The sequence below is a fragment of the Anarhichas minor genome, unplaced genomic scaffold, assembly GCF_050575085.1.
Source record: "Anarhichas minor isolate MPS153535 unplaced genomic scaffold, ASM5057508v1 ptg000017l, whole genome shotgun sequence".
In the NCBI taxonomy this organism is placed as follows: Eukaryota; Metazoa; Chordata; class Actinopteri; order Perciformes; family Anarhichadidae; genus Anarhichas; species Anarhichas minor.
In genome coordinates this window covers 11856637-11878792 of record NW_027466463.1, presented here as the reverse complement: position 1 = coordinate 11878792, position 22156 = coordinate 11856637, and the positions used below count along the sequence as shown (strand labels likewise).

Here is a 22156-nt window from a genome sequence, read left to right as displayed (position 1 = left end):
TGTTGTGCTGAAACTGTCTTGTAATATGAGATCAAAAACATTTAGACAGATTCCAGATGTTCTGATCACATCTGCATTGTTAAATCAACTTGTACTTTGACTGGCTAAACAGTTGAGTTCAATGCTTTTAATGTTATTTTGGTTTATAAAGAGGGTTTAGGTATTGTTATAGTATTCATTTCACTGTACAAACAGTAATTCAATTTTTTCGAGGGGTTCTATAAGAAGCTAAGTTTGTACCTTAAGCACAAACACGTTATTTGCAAAGGCAGAATGTGTAATGAGTGGAAGAGATCTTTATTTAGCTGTTTATTTGCATCAGAAAACAATACGCTATCTTAGAAATATGTTTTTAATTCTCAGACACACCAACATATGTAAATTATGTAAAAAAGATCCTATTAAATATCTCTGATCATAGTCTCCTTATGTAAACATTTGTGTATATTAATTCAAAAGCACATATTTATCTATAAACATGGTTCAGGTTGCACCTTTGCTCAAGTACCACCAAATCCAACACCAGAGCAATTATTAATACCTGATCCATTATTTTTGGTATAGAATCAAGATATCACATTTTAATAAAACACGTAAACATGATTATTTCTGAGATGTTATTGTCAAGCTTAAGGATTGCAGAGTGCGTCAGCACATCTCCATCATCTCTTCGAGGGACATCTGCAGCTCCACCGACTGCAGGGAGGAGGCGCCGCCTTCGACAGCAATTTTCTTCAGCAACTCCAGTGAAGTCAGGACCACCTGAGACAGAAGAAAAAACCCGGGAGCAGAAAGTCAGATGCCATGACAAGAATGACAAGAGTGAGATGACGAGTTTGAGCTTGACAGAAGCCGTGCAATCTGAGAAAGCTGGAGCAATGAGACGTGTCAAGCTGCTTTCTCCAAAGTAACTTTATGTTTAAGCTTTTTATTTCTCAGCATGCACTCCTCTGCAGAGGCTCGGGAGTGAAAAAAACAAAACCTTTTACACCCGAAGGATCATTTGTCACCAGGCGCTTTTCATGCTTTGTTCTCTCGGCGCTTTTAATCAATACCGAGACAAAATTGCCTTTTGAAAAGTGCTGCCGACTACAGCTCCCTTGAGTGGGCAATTCTTGGCGGTTTGCTGACTCATGAAATTTGACAGAGGTATGTGCAGCAAGAAAATAAATAATATTATTATAATACTGAAATACTGCTCTATAGGTCTGTGAGAGCACAACACTGACTGTGCCTTTCAATAATTCAAAGGGACTTTCACCTCCACTGTGATGAGTTTCTTCTCCCAAGACTTGTTGTTTGGGTCAGGCCACTTCTCCCCAAGGCAGAAGAACAGGGAGCATGGAGGGCAGTCTCTCCCTTCAATGAAGTCCATCATTCCTAGAGGGGAAGGACAATCAATCACTACATCAAGCCGACATGCACGATACGGCACGTTTCCACAGGTAAGCTGAGGAAAAAGCTACAGAATTATTCCTGTCACCCACCTTGCAAAAAGTCCTTGAACTGGTACAGTGGTTGAGGCTGCAGTTTAGAAATCTCTTGCGGCTGTCTGCTCCTGTCATACTGAGAGATGCTCCAAAATGCTTTGATTTCACCCCGCCGCTGGCCGTAGACCACATGGCCTGAAACCCCCACGTCCAAACCATCGCCCAGCTTTTCCAGGATGCGTTGGGTCAGACTGGCTTGGGTTTGATCCAGCATGACTCCAGGACTTGGCAGAGAGACCAGGGACAGGCCTGACTCGTGATCCAAAACTGTGCCGTTGAGATCGGGCCTGATGTGAAGACAACATTTATTCATTCGATTTCAGATTAAAGGCAGAGCCCTGACAACATTATAGGAATAGTGTGACTCGTTTTGCTTCTTGCCGAGAGTTAGATGAGGAGATTGATACCACTCTCATATCTGTAAGGTAAAAATGTGTAGCTGCAGCCACGAGACGGTTAGCTTAGCTTAGCACAAAGACTGGAAACAAGAGGAAACAGCTAGCCTGGTGTTACTTAATGAGCTTTAGAAGAGCTGGTCAGTAAATTGTGCTACCTTTGGAAAGAGCCAGGCTAGCTGGGTCCACCTGTTTCCAGTCGTTATGCTAAGCTAAGCTAATTGGCTCCTGGCTCCAGCGACATACTTGTATAGAGTCGTATCAATCTTCTCATCTCTTACTCTCGGCAAGAAAGTGAATATTGTGCTTCCTAAAACACCAAACTATTCCTTTACCTGTGACGGTTGATCTGAAGTTAGACACTGAACATTTGTCAGGCATGTTTCATTTGATGAAAGCGTTATTTTGATGTTACCTGTAGACTAAACGGATTCCAACTTCATTCTCAACCAGCTGCTTGGACACCATCACCCCTCTGTAGTACACTGATATCCTGAAATGAGTCTCTATGGATTCAGAAATAGGAGAAGATTATGAGAAAGAGCGCACCACTCTTAACTGTATTCCTGTTTAAAACACATTTGATGATGATTGAATGATGTTAATTGACTGGCTACATTACTTTTAATGGCCTAATTGAAGTTATTAGATGCTGATATTGAGTGAGGGATGTCATTATTGAATGTCAGTGTAAAATTCCCCTTTCCTTTTCACAGCAACATCCGTTGACTTACTGAAATGTTCTCTGTTATATAGGAGCTGCTCTGTCAACTGCTCGTCATAGGCCTCTCCCACGGCTCCATCCATTGGATGTGCTGGTTGCTCAGGCAACCCAGCTTCACTGCCTGCACCCTCAAACAATACTGGATACTGCTGTTGCCCAGGCAACGCGTCTCCATCAATCACAACCGGGTTTCGGAGCAGTTGTTGCTCAGGAGGAGGCTCAAAGCCTGCGGTGCCCTCTGTGGAAAAGTTGCAGAAACTGAATAAAGTGTTTGTAGGAAGGCAGCGTGGATGCTGTTGTTTTCTGCTCACACTGCAGCAGTGAGGAGGAAATAATGAGCAGAGCGGACACAGTAAGTCTACCTTCTCCGGGGCCGATGTTCAGTCCCTTTAGACACTCCTGGAGAATATCCTGGTTGGCCGAGGATTCTACTGGCAAATATTGGTTAGTTCAGAAAGATTCATATTCAGTGTTTCCACATTCATGGAAATGATAAAGTAATAATGTACCTTCTAAACAGGAGATAATAAACAGTCCCGTACCTGCAAACACACCGTCCATTGGAAGATAGAGACATTCGTCAAAGCATTGGGCGGCCTGGCTCTAAGATATCACATTGGAATGAGTTCACATGCACTTACACATTTACACATTTTACGTCCAGTGTTCCCACAAACCCACAAGCAGTCGCTTACTTCTTGTGTAGGAAGGCGATACTCCTCAAATAAATCGAGGTCAACTTGGTCCTGGGATCCAGCAGAAGAGTTATTAGCTTTGAGAGTGAAAGCAAAGAGCTTAGTTAACATCTGCAGCGTGCTATCTTTTATTCATTTATTCCCCTCAGAAACACCTCTTTAATCTCATAATCCCCTTTACAAACGGCATTGCCTCTACCGCAGAAACATAAATCCAAACTTAAACATATGCAAAATAGATGGAAATGTGATGATCATCCAAATCAGGTAGTAAGGGGGTGATCAGATATGTGCTGTGCACGGAAAGAATCATTTTCAAATCCAATTAATGCAAAGTGCCAGTGAATACATTTCACATACACGTCTCATTACATTGATTCTGTTAATAGGTGGTTTTTAACACAGTTCATCAGAAGAAATAGTTGTTTTTTGTAACTTGACTGGTATCGACTACAATAAAGGGCCGAATGGTGATAGTCTACAGACACCCTGGTGGATCCTCACCTCCTGATGCTGGCTCACCCGGCCAGCGAAACACTTTGTGGGGGTTGGCAGCGTCGTTCTTGTTGTCAGAGACCAGCGTGAAGCCTTTGGCCCGGAGGGCGCTGCGGAAGTTCCTTTTCCAGACTGAGGCGTCTCCTTGAGCACGGCCATTGCCACTCACCTCTGCCCAGGCCTGCAGGGAAGACACAGGTTGAAGGCAATACACTCTTCAAAGAGATATCTAATACATGATGGATTCTTTTAAACTATTTTCACTTTGTAGAACACAATGAATACAAGTCAAAAGTTATGTCCAATTCATGTATGTGACTACTTTCTACTATACTGCCACTGATGTTTTTTTTACTGATGACTGTGCGTGACTATTACCTTAAAGATGAGGATGTCCGTGTCGGAGGAGTCCTGTCTTAAAGCATGTTTCCATGGGATGGAGAACTCTGTTTTCTGTTCTGTTTGCCAGCTCACGCCGGGATAACTGCCGCTGTCAATCTTGGTCCGCAACCACGGGATGATCAGTGGTTTAGAATGAGACATTTCTGCAGGACAAAGTATCACGTCAACAGTGTTACAAGGGCGCCATTTGGCATCCCCGATCATCAGTAACATGATTCCCAGATCATCTATAATAGAAATCATTTAATACATTTTTGTTGCTTTTATTTTAAGATTAGTTTTGTAATATTTCAAGCTCAGAAGCCGATCCAAAAGCAGCTGAGCCAGGCTGGATTTTTAATCACCATAATTATTCATATGTATTTATAGGTTTATATGAATTATTAGAATGTTCGGGTCCATCTTAAAATACTGTAGAGCGCTATTCAGTCATTTTACAACTGGATTCAACGATGTAATCAAGGTAGTAGTGTAAGTAAAAGGGTGTAGATATAATACAATGGAACTCAACCTTTGCATGTTTCCATGAACTGTTCATTAAAGTGTAGACAATATATTTCTAATGTACAATAATACCAGAATGAGGGATTCATCTTTCTGTCTTTTCTCACTCCCACTATATTATGAAAAGTTTAAAGAAACATGCAACACACAGTGTCTGAGCGTCAACATCCTGACTTCTGTAGAACAATGGTGCAGCTGGAAAAACCTGCTTATATTGCCAATTTCTGAATTGCAAGAAAGAGGAAGCGGGCAGGTATTAGGCCAGCTGTGCTTCAGCATTCAATGTCAAAAATACTCAAACAAAAACAACCTCAAAATACTTAGTGCAGTAGAATGTATTCAAGGATAAAAAGAAAAAGCATAAAGCACTCCGCTCGGAAAAATGCTTCTTCACAGTCAAATATTAACATTGGTGTAAAGAAGTTCAATGTTTGCTTTTAAATTTAAAAGTCAACAAGACTATTAAAGTGTAAATACTCATGTAGCATACAACCACGTCAAGTCTGAAATTGAATACAGCATGCAGTATATTGTATCGAGTCACCCATAAATACTAGACTAGTAGTAGACCCTCTCCCTCTGTCTATAAATATACTACAGTGTAATGAAATATGACTGTGAATATTCGTGTTATCGTGTGTAAAATGAGCTGTAAAACCCACAGCTGAGGAGCGCCATAACCACAAGTGAAATTGTTGCCAACAGCTCCACAACAGAGCACAGCTGAGGAGACGTAAACTCAGCTGAAATGTTATGAACACCGACAGTTCCGACGGAAACTCTCCTACCTGAAGTGACGAGATGTCCGCCGATGAGAGTCGAGTTCAAGCGCAGTCGTGTTCAGGGTCAAATAACCTGTCGGAGCGCCTTATTCCTTAAATACCGACAGGAGTCCGGCTGCTTCCCGCACTGACGAGGTGTTCTCGGGAAACTCCGAATCGTCGGTTTCGTTTTCCAGATGTGACGTCAGGATGTGTCATACCAGCCTGGGCCGCTAGGTAGAGTCAAACACACGTTTATATGTATACACTTGTGAGGACCGTCAAGGACACAATACATCCCCTGACCCTTTATACCTCAGTTAAATATGTTTAAAGACATAAAATACTCTGCTTTGAATAATCATTTGAGTCTGACATGGGTTTTTCCACAGAAAGAAAGTCCAGTTAACTGGTTAGAAATACTTAAAACACATCTATTCGTCCTACCTCAGTGAAAAAGGCAGAATCTGTGGATTTGCAAACAAAAACAAAAAACAAATCCTGCTGGTAGGTGCATGTATTAAATTCAGATTTAACGTTTTCCTCCGTCAGCAGATGAATGTGAAAACAGCTTCTCTCGTGTCAAACTGACGCACCGCACATTGAAGGCCAAACATCCAAGACAAAGAACAATAACCACAATCTTCTGCCCTGAGAGAGCCTTATGAATACACAGGACCAATCAAAATGTCCTCACAAAGATAGATGTCAAAGAACACCGACACACACACACACACACAGTAGGGAAACAAAACGCCATTTGTTCTTTGCAGATTTTATTTGTTTCTCAAATACAGGAGAGTTAATGTACAGAAGGACAAAGAATTTCATCAAGAACTGTACAATATTTACAAGCCTTTTTTTCCTTTTTTTATGGAAAATTAGATTGTTTTCAAAATAAGTCATAGTATGCACAAACATCAAAATGATAAAAATGAAATGACTATTTCCTCTTTAAATATTACTTATTTATACTCCTTCTTCCCACATGGGAAATGGAAAGTTTACTTCTTTTTCTTTGCACCTGCATGACGGATGATTGAACTGAAGCACAACAATGTTAAGTTTCAAATAGATTTCCCCCCCATCCTCGTCTTTTTTTCCTTTTCTTACGTTTTTTTTCTCCCCGTTATTTTACACCCACTGTATTTGATACAATATTTCTGTCTCGACGTCTGTTCTTTGAATAGAGGGGAAGACGGCTTGGATATGTGGGTAACGACTGAATACTGATCCTGCGGAAAATAAAAAGGTTTTGAAAATGTCCGGGCAGCGACCCAGTGCTTGTGAGAGTTTAAGTTAAAAACCTCCTCATATAAATAATAAAAATGTGTTTATATATTATCACACAGCGGACCGGTGCTGCCCTTCACATAGCACAGGATGAGAGAGAGAGAGAGAGAGAGAGAGCGTCTATTAACACATTTCATGTTTCTATCCGTGGACGAGTCAGTGTTCACTCTGCTCACGGCACACAACGCAGTTTAAAAAGCATTCTCACCCTCTTCCACTCTTTTCAAAAGCCAACAGCTGATGTTAGTCTTCAAAAAAATAATTTATGTAAAAACTAAGTGGTAACAGTTTCTCTTTGAACTATTTTCTTCATGACACACAGTTAACAAGATGTCAGTGGCTCCTCCGTTGACTTGGCGTTACGGCTCCTCTTCTTTGTCCTTCCACTTCGCGTCGCTCCCTTTCCTCCCCCCCTCCCCCCTCTCTCTCAACGGTCAATTCCCTCCTGACCCCTGATCTGGTAGGGTCCCCCCCCCCTCACAAAGTAAGACATTTCTTTAGTCAGTGATCAACAACAAGAAAAAGAACAGAGGCCAGTGTCCAAGGTCACATGAATAGACCTCCTCGTGTTCGTCAAGGGCCTTAAAAATTCATCCTCAGATCTTAAGAGACTTGAAGCGGGCCGGGGTGGGGGGGGGGCTGTACAGTAGGATCCATCTTTGTTTTTTAAAATCCTCTAGCTTTAATCCATGCTCTCCCTCCCTCTCTCTCAGGCTTTGGTGCTGAGCGTGAGCAGCTCGATGAAGGAGCTGAAGAGGGTGTCCAGCCAGCTCTGGTTGGCCATGCACTGCTGCACCACTTCCTCTTGGCCCGGGTCCTCAGCCGCCTGCTCAATGGTGTTGGTCTGGGGACGAGGGACGGAAAACACAGACAAAATTGTGACGACTCAAAACCAGCGTTTTAGGCGACACGGAGCCAGCCTGCATACGCTTTCCTTCCCGTCTAATGAGATTTGTGCGTTTCCATACAGTATTTGAGGGAATGCGAACGAGCAGCTAACATGACGTTGTGCTTACCTCTTTCTTGCACTGTAAGAAGGTGTGGTATTTATAGTGATGCAGGGAGTGGAAGAGACTGTAGATTCGATACGTCTCCGCTGACAGTTTAAGGTCCTAGACAAAAAAAAAAAAAAGACAAAAAAGAGGAAGTCAGATTTATCATCACAATCATTAGATCAATTTCAACACGTTAAATTGGCAGAAAAGCTGCAGTGAAAATGATTCCCGCTGTTCCGTGTGAGAAAGAGTGAAACTCACAGCAGGTGTTAGAGGGGAAGCTAGAGCGGTTTTACCTCTCGGCTCTCAGCGATCCATCTTTCACCGTCAAGCTTTTTATGCTAATGCAGCATTTTGTTGATGCCGTGTTTTAAGTGTCACCCAGAAACCAGAAATAATCACCTGGTTACCGGCTAAACATCTAGGCTCCACAGCTTAAATAAAATGACCAAAAGGTATTCCTTAGCGGTCTTCCTTATTGTTTGACCCCAACATATTCTTTAAAATACATTTAATAATCTATTAAAGGCCTCCAGATGCTCTTAACCATCTAAACGCTCACACCTACCTGTGGTTTAGGCAGGGTCTTTTTGACTCTGTTGAGGGTCTTTCGGTTGTAAGCATCCCCACTTAGCCGCACCCTGACCGCTCCTGAGTCCAGGGGGTCTACAATGATCTGGGGGTACGCATGCAGGACCTCCTGTCAGGGGAGAGACATCAAAAAAAAAAAAAAAAAAAAGGTCAGAAACTGAAAAGGTGGACCGATAACAAGATATTAAGATGAAATGTAAGAAAAGTTTGTACTTGAGTTTGTGATTATTTATTACCAATAAAGCTGTTTATTATTAAAAATGACCATTTAGTACATAAAACATCAGGTGATGTCAATTTATGACAAAAGCAGCTAATCCTGGACACATTTCTGTTTGATACATGACTTGATCGATTGGTCGATTATTGTTGTAAACCTACTTCCTGTTTAAAGACAGAGAGAGAAGCAGCAGCTTCAGGGCGGATTACCTGGTGCTGAGAGCTCATGCTGACTCTCCTCAACAACCTCCTCTTCTGTTCGCTGATGATGCTGTCGATCTTCCTCATCGGCGGGAGGTACAGCTCATCTGGTGGCCAATCAAGTCAAAGGAAGTTTCATTAGTCATCATTCATGTAGCCGTCAATCATTTCAACACCGACGGCTGATTCAAAGCAGCGTTTTCGGTCTATCAGCATTCCCAGAGCTTCCCTTCAACCCGTCACACCTCGTTTATTTTGGATTTCCAAAAAAACATTAAAAGATGAATCTAAATATGTATGCTGCAGAATTCGTTTTTTTTTTCTTCTCTCCCCTTCTATTGTAACATCAGTTTGTCCGTGAATGGCTTGAACTGAAGCTGCTGCTGGTGATGTTTATTCAACCGGCCCAAACTGCACGCAGACACTTGAAGCCACTTGAAGACGATACCATCAAAATGCCTCAATACAGCTGCTTCAATGCAGACAAAAACAAAAACATGCTACCAGACAAGCAGACCTGGTTAGGAGAGACTGCATCTGAGCTTCCCACTCTATCTCTGTCTCCTACATGTCAGTAGTATGTTTTTTTAAGAGAGGCTTTAATTGTAAACATGCTGAAGAGGCCATGTGTGTGTGTGTGTGCAGTTCTCACCGTCGGTGTCCTCCAGGGCTTGGATCATGTCGGGGTCCAGGGCTGTGCTGACCAGCATCTCCACGTAGCTCCTGAACATCTCCCTCATGGCACGGTTGTTCACTCCGCCTTTCACTGGCACTGAGCGGACGAGAACCAGAGTTTAAAACCAACACTCTACCGTGGTGCATGTGCTGCGTTGTGACTCCATTACACTGACTTCTAATGGCAAACATGCGAGCACAAAGAATCAAAATGGCATCTCACTTTCATTCTCACTAGCTGCCTCCTCCGATGAGTCCGAGTCAGATGATGAAGGTATTTCCTTCAGCCACCTCTTCCTCTTCTTCGGCGGTGGCTCCGCCTTCACTTTGGCTGGCTTGGTCTTGGGTTGGCGCTCAGCCTTTTCCTTCTCCTTCCTCTCCACCGCTTTCTTCTCCTCCTTCCTCTCCACCGCTTTCTTCTCCTCCTTCGCTCTACCTCGCTCCGCTGCTGCGACACGTTTCTCCACTTTGTCCTGCTGCGGCTGCACTCGCTTCTCCTTCTCCCGCTCCTTCTCAGGCTCCCTCTCCTTCTCCTTCTCCTTGGCTTTGGGCAGAGCAGCTGGAACCTCCTTTTTCTCCCGCTGTTCTTTTGTTGTTGCGGTTCTGGTTTTCTCCCGCTGGACTGGCGGAGCCACTCTCTCCTCTTTCTCCACTCTCGGTGGCGCCTGGGTGGCAGGAGGGGAAGCCATTCTGGAGAGGGACTGGCGTCTGTGACACACAAAGGAATTGTATCAGAGATGGAAACAACTTTAAAGATTAACGGATTGTACATTCATTGCCAAAAAACCTAAAATTAAAAACAAGTACAAGTCCTTTGAAATGACAATAAAATGTATCGGCAAAATAATTGACAATTGATTACTATATAGCAAACATAGGTACCTGAGAGCAGGTGTGGCTCTGCGCCAAGGTCTCCGACAGCAGACTCTGACATAGTCCTTCTTGTTGACATTCTCCAGAAACTTGACATAGATCCGCTGGTATCGCCTCTTGGCATCTCCGAAGTAGCCGAGATACTGTATCAGAAACAGATTATAAAGATGCAATTACACACGAGTAGCACAACTTTCAGTGTCATATATTTGACTGAAAATGGTGTGAAAAATATCTCTATATATAAGCATACATCACAGCATATACTATAGTATTATCATCATATGCTATGATGCAGCTTGGACTGTATAGTATAGAAATCAACCATAATTGCTTGCAGGTGTGTTTGGATTACTGAGGGCTTGCGGGGGAGGTGTGTAACTCACGTTGCTTGTGGCGCAGAACTGTCTCTGTCCATCTTTGATCTCTGGGCTGAACTTCTGCAGCAGCGCTTTCTGCACCCTCCAGATGGGAGGAGGCTCGCGGCCCGTCTGCAAGGCCAGCTGTGCACAAACACACGACACACAAGGAAGTATAACATATCTGTCATTTGGAAGCTACTGAAGGATTCAAGTTTGAACTCATTTTGCTCATTAAAGTCATTTTCCCTGATGGTTGTCCTTGGCTTTACCAATATCTTAGATTACTGTACAGACACCTACGTAGCAGCGTAATGACTTGGTATTAGTTAAAATAATATGTTGCTCTCCACCAGAAAGAAAGTCATTGTTGGCCCAACAAAGTACTATGTGATTCTTTAACTGTAAATAACACACAAATACCTTGAGTGTTCGAATGTCCTCCACCCGTACCACGAACTCGTCCCTTTCTCTGAAGATGCCCTCGCCTCCACTCTCGCTCTCGTCCTCCTCACTCTCTCCAGCAATGGCAGCATCTTCTTGCTTCTGGGCCAGGTGCAGGGAGTTGATCTTAGGAGGTGGGGCCTCTTCGGGAGAGGCGGGGGACTCCGGAGATGGCACGGGAGACTCCTTCTGAATTGAAGATGGGGGAGGAGGGGAAGTTGGAGGAGGAGGGGAAGCAGGCTGAGGGAGAGAAGCGGGTGGGGGAGGTGGCGGAGAGGGGCATGTGGGAGCGACGGGGCTTGGAGGCTGGGAATGCTCCTGTTGTTCCTCTGGTAGAGGCAGGGGTGAGGGGAGTGAGAGGGGAGGGAGGGGGGAGTGAGAGGGGGAGGAGGAGGAGGCGGGAGATGGAGGGATAGAGGGAGGTTCAGGAGTTTCTGCTTCTGGAGGAATCTCGGGGAGGGACGCTTTGAAGGAAAAAAGAAGGGCAAGATTAGGGTTACGGTCATTTTTAATCACAATGTTAAAACAGCTACAAGAATTAAATCAAATTGGACAATTGGGACATTTTATTAGACCAAAAAACTACAGCAATAACTCAGCCTGGGGGAAAAACTATACATTTTCTTAAGCTGAGTTGTAGAAAAATCAACTTGCAAGAAAATGAGGCACGAGAGGAACAAAAAGCAAACAGACAGCCTTACCATCAAGATTGGGGGCACCGAGGGCTTCCAGCAGGGGCTCTCTCTCCTCCGTCATATCGCACTCTTCATCCCCTCCCGTGCTCCTCTCCTCCTCCTCATTCTCCTCATCTTTGTTCTCATCCATGTCTCCATCTTCTGGCTGGAGGACATCGGGTTCGTTGGACTCGGGCAGGTCGTGGGGCGTATGCATGGTGGGCTGTGGGCTAAGTGTGGGGGGCTGCAGTGTCGGAGTAAGTGGGGACTGAGGAGCCTGAGGATGAGGAGGTGTAGGAGGTAGCGGGGTCTGCATGTTAGAGTTCAGCTGAGGAGTGTCGTACAAAGCAGAAATGGCTGAGGAAATGCTCTTCTGGAGGTCCTGGTTCTTTCCGACCGAGTCCTCCTCATCAGAGGAGAACGACGGCAAGGTCTCCAGGTTCCTCTTCAGCTCGTCGTCCAAGCGCTTTGGGCTTGGGCAGTTGCCCAGAGTCAGACCCCCGTTCCCTTCGCTGTCCCCGAACAGAGGTGGCGGCGGTGCGGGAGACAGTGGGCGCAGACCTCCCAATTTACAGGGGGAGGTTTCGCCGTTGTCGTGTTCCATTCCTGGAGAGATGTCCAAGCCTGGAGGTCTCTTCCCTGTCTTGAGGAAGTCCAAGAATGAAGCGACGAAGCCGGCCTTGGACTCAGAGTCTTTCTCATCGCCCTAGAAGTAGAAAAAGAGAGACTTACCACCACTCAAGTAGTGAACTTCACAACTACCAAGCAATGAATGTTAATTATCTCAGCAGAGATATAATCATGTCGCTCTTACCCTTTCCTCCAGCCCCTCATCATCCACTTCACTCATCATGTGGATTTTCTGCTTGTTCTTTTCCTGACTTCTGTTGCTTTCGGTGCTGCAGGGGGGTCCAGGACTTAAACCAAGTGAGGGCGCGGAGCCCACCGAGCCGTCCGACAAAGCAGGGTCCGTGCCAGACAAAGAGTCCGTCCTCAGCAAGGCATCGGAGGACGACATGGTACCAATTGGTAACTTGATCTAAAACAAAAGAAAACCATAGGATTTAAGGAAAGTCTGCCTGAACATACAGATGTATATGAATCACCATATTTTGCTTGTAATAACAAACACTAGTTATTCATTTATTGGTAACAATAAAATGTCCTTGAATGAATATTTGTTTTAACATATCTAGAGTGAATGGCGCTGACCTTCAGAGGAGGAATAGGCTCGTGTAGCTGCTGGTGATGGAGCTGCTGTGGCTGCTGCTGATGGAGGGGATGTTGGTGCATCTGATCCTGCTCCTTCCCGCTCATTTCCATGTACATATCCTCCCTCCTTTGTCCTCTACCTCGGTTTCCACGGCCCCTGCCCCTACCTCGTCCCTCCACACTGAATCCCCCTCCTGCTGGCGTCCCACCCATCTCCCCCATCATCCCTCGTGGAGTGTAGGGCTCCGGCATTGGGCGGATGCGAGGCCTGCCTCTTGGCCTAGGGGGACCATCTCTCTTGGGTCTAGTGGGCTTTCGGCCCCTCTTCTTGGGTCCATCCTGAGGCACAAGAGAGTGTGAACCCATTGAGGAATAACCAGAGGAGTGGTAGAAGTCAATGTCACCCATTAAAGGGCTGAGAGAGCCACTCCCTCCTCCTCCTCCCTTTCTGCAGCTGGACACCAAGTCTGGCAAAAGGTCCGGCAGCCTCCGGCTGTTCAACCGAATGTCCGCCGGCTGGTCGGCTTTATCCTCGTCATCTTCAAACTCATATTCTTGAGCGTAACTTTTTTTAGGCAGTGTGTTGGGGTCCCGGCGCTCCTTCAACAGGTGGAAAGAGCTGGACTTGAGGAGCTTCTTGGGACGAGAGGAGCAGAAAATGGGAGATTGGAGGCCTCCAGAACCAGCTCCTTGGCCAGCTCCTCCAGGCCCAGAGGACAGTTTGGCTCCAGAGTTGTTGGGACCTGCAGGATTGGGACCCATGCCCATAGCTGGGCCCTGGGACTGTATCAGTCCTAGCTGTTCAGTGTTCACAGTGGAAGGGAGCTCGTGGGTTTTAAGGGAGTCTAGATCCAGAGTCATGGTGTTGTTGCTGGGTTCTTCCAGGCCATGACAGTATGGCTCATAACCTTGATCTCCACCATGGTGACCCATTATGTCATAGCTAGGTCCACCACTTCCCCCTGCTCCACCTCCACCCTGTCCAGCTTTCATGGAATCCATTCCCTCTTGTCCAGTGTGACTTTCATTCATCTCCTCCTGTCCTGGTCCGGCACCTCCTGCACAGCTCGACTTGTAGTCCTCTGCGCAAAACATGTCTTCCATTCCTGGAAAAAAGGAGCGGTCCTCATCCTGAAGGAGGGAGTCCGGGAAGCAGATGGACGTTAGGGGTACAAAGCGGTTACTTTGTTGATTCTGGTCTGCTTTCTCCACCGGGCTGACGTTGTCGAACTGGTGCTGCTCAGAGCGCTGTTGGTCCAGCTGGCTCTGCTGAGGGGTGAGCTGAGAGGACAGGGGCTGCTGTTGGTCAGACTGTGGCTGGGAGTGGGCCGAGCCAGATGATGGGGGTATGTGGTGAGGGTGTGTGGGCTGCTGGTGAGGGTGGTGAGAGTGGGTTTGTTGGTGCTGAGCGCTGGGGTGCTGCTGCTGGGGAAGGTGCTGTGAAAGATGGTGCATGTGAGGCGGGGTGGATAAGCCGATATCGGGCTCAGAGAGAAAGGAGTGGAGCTCAGAGGCCGAGTGTTGCTGTGTGTGATGGTGCCTCTGCTGCTGCTGCTGCTGCTGCTGCTCCTGTCTGTGGCGCTCACTGCTACCGCTACTCCTTCCCACGCTGCCCGGTCCACCGCGCCTGTCCTCTGCAACAGCTACGTCTGTGCTGGAGGTCTGAGAAAGGGAGCGTTCCAGCATGTCCAAAGAAGACACCACTGAGCTTTGTTTAACCTGGCTCTGCTCATGCTGATGTGACGGGGGGCCGTGGTTGTAGTGAGCCGCTGCCACCTCCAAAACCTGGGACTGGAGTTGAAGCTGGAGCTGGGTGGTTTGGGACTGAGACTGACCCTGATGTTTACTCGAGCCAAGTGTCCCACCAGCACCTTCCATTACAGCTTGCTGTTGGCTAATGGAGTGCTGCTGCTGTTGGGGATGAGAGTCCATTTTGTGATGCTGTTGGTGTTGCCGATGAGAGTCCATTTTGTGGTGCTGCTGTTGATGCTGTTGGTGAGGCTCCAGTTTGTTGCGGGTGGTGTGGGACAGCACTGACTGGAGCAGGTGTGGCGGCTGACGGGACTGGTCGGTGGGAGAGTCCATGAGGGAGCCGGCAGCTTGAGACTGGGAATGCTGTTGCTGGAGTTCCGGTGTTTTCCGAGGGTATGGGATTTCAGCCCGCTCCTGCGGCTTCTTTTGGAGATCCATTTGGGTGTGCGGAGGTATCTGCGAGTGTGAGGACACGTGCTGACTGTGTGAGGAGTGTTGGGGAGCGAGGGAGTGTTGACTGTACGGGTCGCCCCGCCCATAGTGGACTACCGAGCCGAGGTCGTCGTGGTGGTGGAGATGGGAGTGCACTTGTTCAGCGCTGCCTCTCCCCCCGCTGCTCCTGCTGCTTCCAACAGACCTCTCATTCCTTTGCTGCTGTTGTTGTTGATGATGGTGTTGTTGTTGATGTTGTTGCTGTTGCTTCTTTAGTGACATCTCCAGCTGGGTTTCCAGCCCTGAGATGGACCCTGCATTACCAGTAGATGTGGCACTGTGGGTGCGTATGACACTCTGGGGGTGGTACCTCTCCTCAGAGCTCTTACCCATGTCATAGCTCAACCCTTTGTCTGAATCAGTGGTCGGGGGCACGGACTGGGGCTGAGGCTGTGTTTGTTGGGAGGTCTGTTGGGGCTGTTGTTGAGGATGGTGATGACCGGCCTGGGGTGTGGGACTTGCTTGGGCTTGCAGCAGGTGCTGGATCAAGAACTCATCGTCGTCATCGACTTCCTCTTGGGATCTCTGAGAGCCCACTCCTAGCATGGAGGTGTCCTTTGTTTTGGAGGAGGTGGAATGATAGGACTGAGATTGGGAGCTGGGACCTCTGGTGTCAGGGTAGCCCTGTGGGGAGGCCAGGAAGGTGGGGGAGAGGACCGAGGAAATGTATTTATTAGAGCCTGCACCTCCTGGAGATTGTGTGGGGCAGGTGGGCACTGGGGAGTGCAACCCTGGACGGATGATGCCCGAGTTGCCTGATGGAGAGGGGCTTGAGTCTGGAATATGATAAGACCCTCCGCCACTACCACCTCCACCTCTCTCATTGGTCATACTATTTCCCGCTCCTCCTCCTGACCCGGTGTTCCCACTTCCTGTGCCGGTACTGCTTCCTCCTCCAGATGCGCCACTGCCCGATGATCCACTTGACCTTAAAAGGGCAGGGGAGTGACCTGGGGCTCCATAGCCTAGTGATGGGCTTCCAGCTCCACCCAGAGAGGATGGGAGCGATCCATAAGCAGAGTCAGCTCCATATATATCAGTGGGGTATGACTGGCTTCGCCCTCCTAAACTCCCATAGCCTTTCCCACCTGTACCTGAGCTCAGGTCTTGGGCTTGTGGTGAACTGAAGCCTCCGTAGGACTGAGCCAGGTGGGAAGTAGGGGGCTGATTAGGGGAATATGACTGTGTCTGTTGTTGGGGTGGGGTCTGACCAGTAAGAGCAGAGGGGGTCTTCACTGAGGGAACAGGGGAACCATAGCCTGAGAGGCAGGATTTGGGGAGAGACTGGGGGGCTGACGTGGAGGTGGCAGGGGGCTGCTGCTGCTGTGGGGCAGGGGGAGGAGGGGCTGGTTGAGGGGGTGGCTGCTGCCTGGAAGGGGCTGCGCTGGAGCTGGAGGTGGGGATTGAGTTGGAAGGATGAGCCACGGAGGTGGCAGAAGATGAGGAGGAGGAGGAAGAGGTAGAGGAAGCAGAAGGGGGTGTGTGGGGAGTTCTTGAGGATGATGCTGAACTGGCAGAAGAATAGCCACTGCTGGAGCTGCTTTTTGTACCTTTTCCAGCTGAGGAAGAGGACGAGGAGGAGGAGGAGGAGGAATAGGGAGGCTGGATGATTGGCCGATACTGCTCAGTGCGAGCGGCGGCCTTGAGGTCGGATGAGGGGCTCTGGTCGCCCAGTGGGCTGCAGGAAAGGCCAGCGTGCCTGTGGTGGGTGGCGATCTGCTGGTACCCCGCCCCTCCACAGCTGAGGTAGTGCTGAAGGGAGTGGGCAGCAGAGGATGAGAGCTGCGACTGAGCTGGCGTGGGCCGCTGGTAGTGCTTGATGACGCTGTCCTGCCGGGGAACAGCCCGTTCCTGAGCCGAATTGGACTGGGACTGGGTCTGAGGCTGGGGCTGGGCTGAGGAAAAGACGGACGCATTGTACAGCTGGGACGACTGGTCCTGGAGCTGTGATGACAGCAGGTTGAACTGGTGTGACTGCAGGTGCCTGGCAGAGGACGACTGGGCTGATGCGGCACTCGTGGGATCCTGACTGCCCCTGTAGGCAGCTGCTGCGGCACCCTGCGATGACAGGAGTCTATCAAAACCCAGGCTAGACTGGGATGGGGCCTTGATATGTAATAGGGGGTCATGTGGGGAGAGCAGGCCATTGGATGTAGGACTAAACGTAGGCGTGTCCTGGAGGGAAAGGGAGGCTGTGGGGAAAGAGCGGCTGGAGAAGGATGCTGGATGCTGATAGGCTGAGAGAGCTGAAGAGGAGGGGAAGGAGCCAGAGCCAGGAAGGGCTCCAGAGATGAATAGTTCAGGAGGAGCAGGTGTGTGCATCGCTGTTAGGAAAAGGAAGACATATTGCAAAATTACTCAGTATCCATCAAGCTATCATTTAAATTACCAAATAACGAACCCTCTTTTAAAAGTATTCCAGAGTAAGATGGTTAACAGTACAGTAAAATGTTATATAAAAATGCACAAATAGCTAGATGTCAGAATAATAATGTAGCCAAACATTGGGAGGTTCTTTAAATGTCATATTGACTGTGGGGTCTGTTTGAATGTCAACAGATGAGGGAAGATCTAACACTGCCCCACCTGTCTGCCAGGATGGCGTGCGAAACTGGGAAAGAAGGGAGGAGGCAGAGGGTGGAGGCTGGGGACCTCGAGACTCCAGGGCTGAGATCAGATTCATGACGGAGGCATCGGGAGCAGAGGGGCTGGTATGGTGGAGGCCAGTGTCAAAGAGCCCCGACAGACCTGTGGGAAGGAAAGACAGAACCAAGAAAATGTATTAATTGGTCAAGAATGCAAATTTGAACATGCTAATTGTGGAGATATAGATGAGTTCCTAATACGTAATCAGTAAACAATCAAAAAGACAGGATCTTGGGATCTAGATTTAAACAAAGTTAATTTGCCGAGCCTGCTGTCACACTTACAAATAATGTAAATCACGTCAGTAGTTGCGAGTGTAACTAAGTACATCAACCTCCGTCTCTGAAAACAACCCTTAAGGTATCGCTAAACTGTACGAGAACGAATGCGGTGACTACAGGCTTTCACATCTAGGGCTTCAGCTCAATTGAGCTATAATGTGCACATTTTTCAATGACAATCTACCAGGGCCTGCATAGAGAGCCATAATAATTCATTGCTGGGGGCCCCTTATGGTAGTGACATGGAAGGTATGACATTTATCTCACCCAAACTCCGTCCAGCTGCTCCCCAAGCCCCGCCTTGGCCAGAGCTCCCTGGGTGGTGATTGGTGGCATAGCCCTGCAGAGGGTGTGGGGTGGCGTAGGCTTGTCTGTGAAGGAGCTCAGACTCAGGGTGGGATGATCTGGAACTCCCATATACAAGACTACAGAGAAAGGGGAATTGTTCAATATTATTAATTTCAGAGAACATTTACATAAACATAATCTGTTCCCAAAGTGTGACCGTTGAGAAAAAGCTTGGGGTCACTTTTGAAATACACAAAATCTGACATGTGGGTAAATAGTTTTTTAATTAAAAATCTACTCATCAGAAGTCAACTTGATGCTTTTCATTGGTTTGGTCTACATATGCAACTTCTCAACAGTAGCTTACATGTGAAAACCAAAATCCCTGATGAGTCTAATCTATATTTGAAGTTAAGGGTAAGGATTTATTCCCCAATCAGTATCTTAACAGAATTAAAAACTAGTGCATTACACCAAAGTGTATTACAGTAGATAAACCAGCAATGTAAGAGCCATGCAAAAATAATGGGATAGTTAATTTGCAAGTATTATAATGGACCCACAACACTCAACCATTACATAATATATACATTTACCAATTAAATAAGATTCTTATTCAACGCTGAGGTTTGGCTAGTAGCAGAACTTTGCTTTACAAAATATAGATGAAATGCGTGGCTGCCCAGATAACATGCTAGCATCTGTGCTACTAGTAGCATCGACTAGCCGCAAAGCTCAGCATCTATGGTACAAATGCAGACTAGGCCCAAACTGCAAGGCCAGTCTGTTGCGTGTAAATAGACCACAGGTAACTAATGTGCAGATTTAGGCCTAGTGAGAAAATACATTTTCCTTAATATGCAAGTTATTAATGATCAACGATTAATTACACTGCAGCCATTGATTATGTCGATGTAGCTAACAGCTGGTTCATGCAAGTCGACGCAAATGCATGCAAAGATGCACGCAAACACCATCAACTAGCCAGGTTTGTTGAGCCAAATACAACTTCCAAAATGAGTATAGTGGCTTTCGACTCTGATAATGCAGCTAACTATGGGTCAAAACATTTAATATACGAGCAGATACATGAGTCAGGATGCTCGCGAGCGCAGGCCTCACGACTTACATGCAACATACCGCTAGCTTACAGGCTAACGCGAAGCTAACAGAGCTATCTTGTACAGCCCAATTTTCAGCATCACATAAATTCACTCTAGCCTTATTTTCTTAAGCCAATTTTAGGCAAACAGCAAATTTGCAAGTTTGATGCGACTTGAATATTCCTAAATCGAATTATGCAAATTAACATAAACCATCCAAAACCCATCACCAATTATCTAGATCACGCTTAGGCAAAATGTATTAGTAATCTTTTTATTTATTATTATTTAAAGAATGGCACCACCGCCACTTTAATACTTGTATTCCATGTTTTCTTCACAGCGCAAAATAGGATACGATATTTCATTAAATACATGTTCCCGGTAAATATGCATCAGTTGTTCTTGTTGATGTCTGTCAGGGGGCTTTGCTGCGTCTGCACTCCTCGCACTTGCTATAAATCCAGTGAATGTATCTACGAGGGTCTGTGTCCAGGCCTGCACACCGGGAACAATCATTCCTATGGATGCTCCAGACAGACCCCCACCTCCACCCCGCCAGGTCCACCGAAAAAAACCCACGTCTGTCAATCAAATTCAATTCCTGTCCACCAACCTTCTCCTTTCTCCACCCCGCCCACCCCCACGACCAGCACACTGCTCTATTCCTGTTTATAATAATATTACTATGCAACCGTTTGGATGGCAATGCACTGCACATAATGGCAAAGCGTGGCACTATTTATGGGCCCAATGGCGACAATTTGTTTACATTGGCATCATCGCAGCCTTTTGCAAAAAGTACCAGTGATGCGTGCACATTGTCTGAATCCAATGCATACCTTGCTTTTGCCGATCTCTCGTAACTCCATCCTGCTCCTGCGCCCAAATCACCAAATCCTGTTCCCGGGTAATTTCTATCCATTTATGTGGTCACAATGTGTTGCGATGGAGGACCAACGCAACGAGAACGTCGCAAACGCAGATTACGGGGGGAAAAAATCCCGTCTTTCCAGTTCTCGGTTTCAGGCTATTTTCCCTGGTTTCATAAGCAAGTCCTCAGGAGTGGAAAACAGCATATTGAAAGAGAAATGGAGGGGAGGAGGAGAAAGCTGGATGAAAAAAAGAGGGGGGTCTACGGGGTTATAATCCAACTACCTCCAAAAAAAAAAGAGACAAGTCTTTCTCCTTTTCCTACGCCTTTCACATTTATCATTTCCTCGAATGCAGGTTTAATCCAAAATCAGTCATGATGGAGGAGCCGCGGGTTTGGCTGGTGGTGGTGGACGAATTGCTGATAAACATTTGATTTGAATGCGTCCTTTTCTCCGTCTCTCCTCCCCTTTCTTTAGGCTAGTCTCTGCTACGATGCTAGCAGCAGCAGAAGAAGAAAAAAAAAAAAGGATTGCAATCGACGGGGGCCACGTTGGTAGCAGCAAATCACTCACCGTACACGAGAGCAAGGAAAACCCCAATTTCAAAGTATTTTTTGTTTCTCCTTTTGAATGCAAATCGTTCCCACCCCCCCCTCCTCCGGAGCAGAGCGGTGAAGCTAGCAGCAGATGCTAGCTGTCAGTAACGACGCATCAAAATAAAACAGGGCTGCCTTTATTTCACCCAAATGCTCCTCTGATTTATGCTCTTTGGCCATTCAAAAAGGAAAAACGACGACGAGTTAGCCCTCACCGCGAAACACACAATCAACAGTACGAAAAAAACATAAATACCGAACGAGGAAGTGTTACGAAAACAGGCCGCGTTTTAAAATCTTTTACTAATTTTCCTCCGGGGACGCCATTTTTGAAGGCGGCTGTGTCCGTCCTCCGTCTCCCCCTTTCTCTCTCTCTCTCTCTCTCTCAGAGACTCAGTCAGTGTCTGCAGTGACCTCCATTCACCGGTCCACTCACCGGCCCTCAGTCTGACAACCAGACCAGCGTGCTTTTCCAGATTTTCATCTTATTGAGAGGATAATTATTAATTTAGACTACATTTTACAGGAGTCAAAAAATAGTCAGCTGCTCGTGCAGAACGACGCTGCGATTGGTTGAGACGCATTCGCGTGCAAAAAATATTTCCAGTGATAACCAGATTTATATATAGGCTAGGCCTTCCGCAAGTCGCTTTTGCAAATTCACATCCGAATTGTGCAGCCTGTGTGAGAGACAGTAGCATTTCCTGCCGCCAGTCTGAAGCTCAACTGGGCTGCAGTTTGCCTCTTAGCAGTGGCATACAAATAAGGGGGATTTCCCCCTTACATATGCTAACATTCCTTAAGACCTGTTTTAAGCCTTTATTTTTTTGTGTGCTGATTATATTATTTAGAGAACCTGTACTGCCAAACCTCATGTGCATTTGATGTGTACGCCAGCAGATGGCACACTGGATTTCATGGTCATAATGAAGGAGGAGGATTCACTGGGAGCAGAGAACAGAGAAATGCTTTTGCTCACGCTCATATCTTGATCAGGAGTTTATGAGACACTGCGATTGCCTTTGCCATCATATTCACCTGTACCTATCTCCAGTTGCACACATCAACCAATATAACAGTAGTAAATACCTGAACTGGCATTGAAACTAGTTAATATTGAG

The 22156-nt window shown here is 46.8% G+C and overlaps 2 protein-coding genes across 4 annotated transcripts; both read right to left on the bottom strand.

The window, feature by feature from the left end:
* Positions 1 to 294: 294 nt before the first annotated feature.
* On the bottom strand, positions 295 to 5652 carry irf3 (interferon regulatory factor 3). Of its 2 annotated transcripts, none has more exons than XM_076093636.1 (11): positions 5494 to 5652; positions 4178 to 4344; positions 3809 to 3980; positions 3305 to 3381; positions 3152 to 3212; positions 2972 to 3040; positions 2620 to 2847; positions 2301 to 2391; positions 1488 to 1777; positions 1262 to 1380; positions 295 to 762 (listed from the first exon to the last, which is right to left on the bottom strand). In XM_076093636.1, the coding sequence occupies exons 2-11, from the start codon at positions 4340 to 4342 to the stop codon at positions 649 to 651; spliced, it is 1386 nt and encodes a 461-aa protein (XP_075949751.1). In that variant the 5' UTR covers positions 4343 to 4344; positions 5494 to 5652; the 3' UTR covers positions 295 to 648. The 2 variants fall into 2 exon arrangements, with proteins under 2 accessions (XP_075949751.1, XP_075949752.1); XM_076093637.1 differs by having other exon boundaries at positions 2972 to 3037.
* A 573-nt stretch (positions 5653 to 6225) lies between these two features.
* prr12a (proline rich 12a) lies at positions 6226 to 21565 on the bottom strand. 2 transcript variants are annotated; one of them, XM_076093632.1, is made up of 15 exons: positions 20407 to 21565; positions 18441 to 18598; positions 17833 to 17994; positions 13003 to 17570; positions 12605 to 12829; positions 11818 to 12496; positions 11096 to 11580; positions 10700 to 10816; positions 10323 to 10456; positions 9664 to 10148; positions 9418 to 9537; positions 8775 to 8872; positions 8323 to 8454; positions 7776 to 7871; positions 6226 to 7603 (listed from the first exon to the last, which is right to left on the bottom strand). In XM_076093632.1, exons 1-15 carry the CDS (start codon positions 20487 to 20489, stop codon positions 7469 to 7471), a joined length of 7677 nt encoding a protein of 2558 aa, XP_075949747.1. In that variant the 5' UTR covers positions 20490 to 21565; the 3' UTR covers positions 6226 to 7468. The 2 variants fall into 2 exon arrangements, with proteins under 2 accessions (XP_075949747.1, XP_075949745.1); XM_076093630.1 differs by lacking the exon at positions 20407 to 21565 and adding an exon at positions 19884 to 20189.
* Between the last annotated feature and the right edge of the window lie 591 nt (positions 21566 to 22156).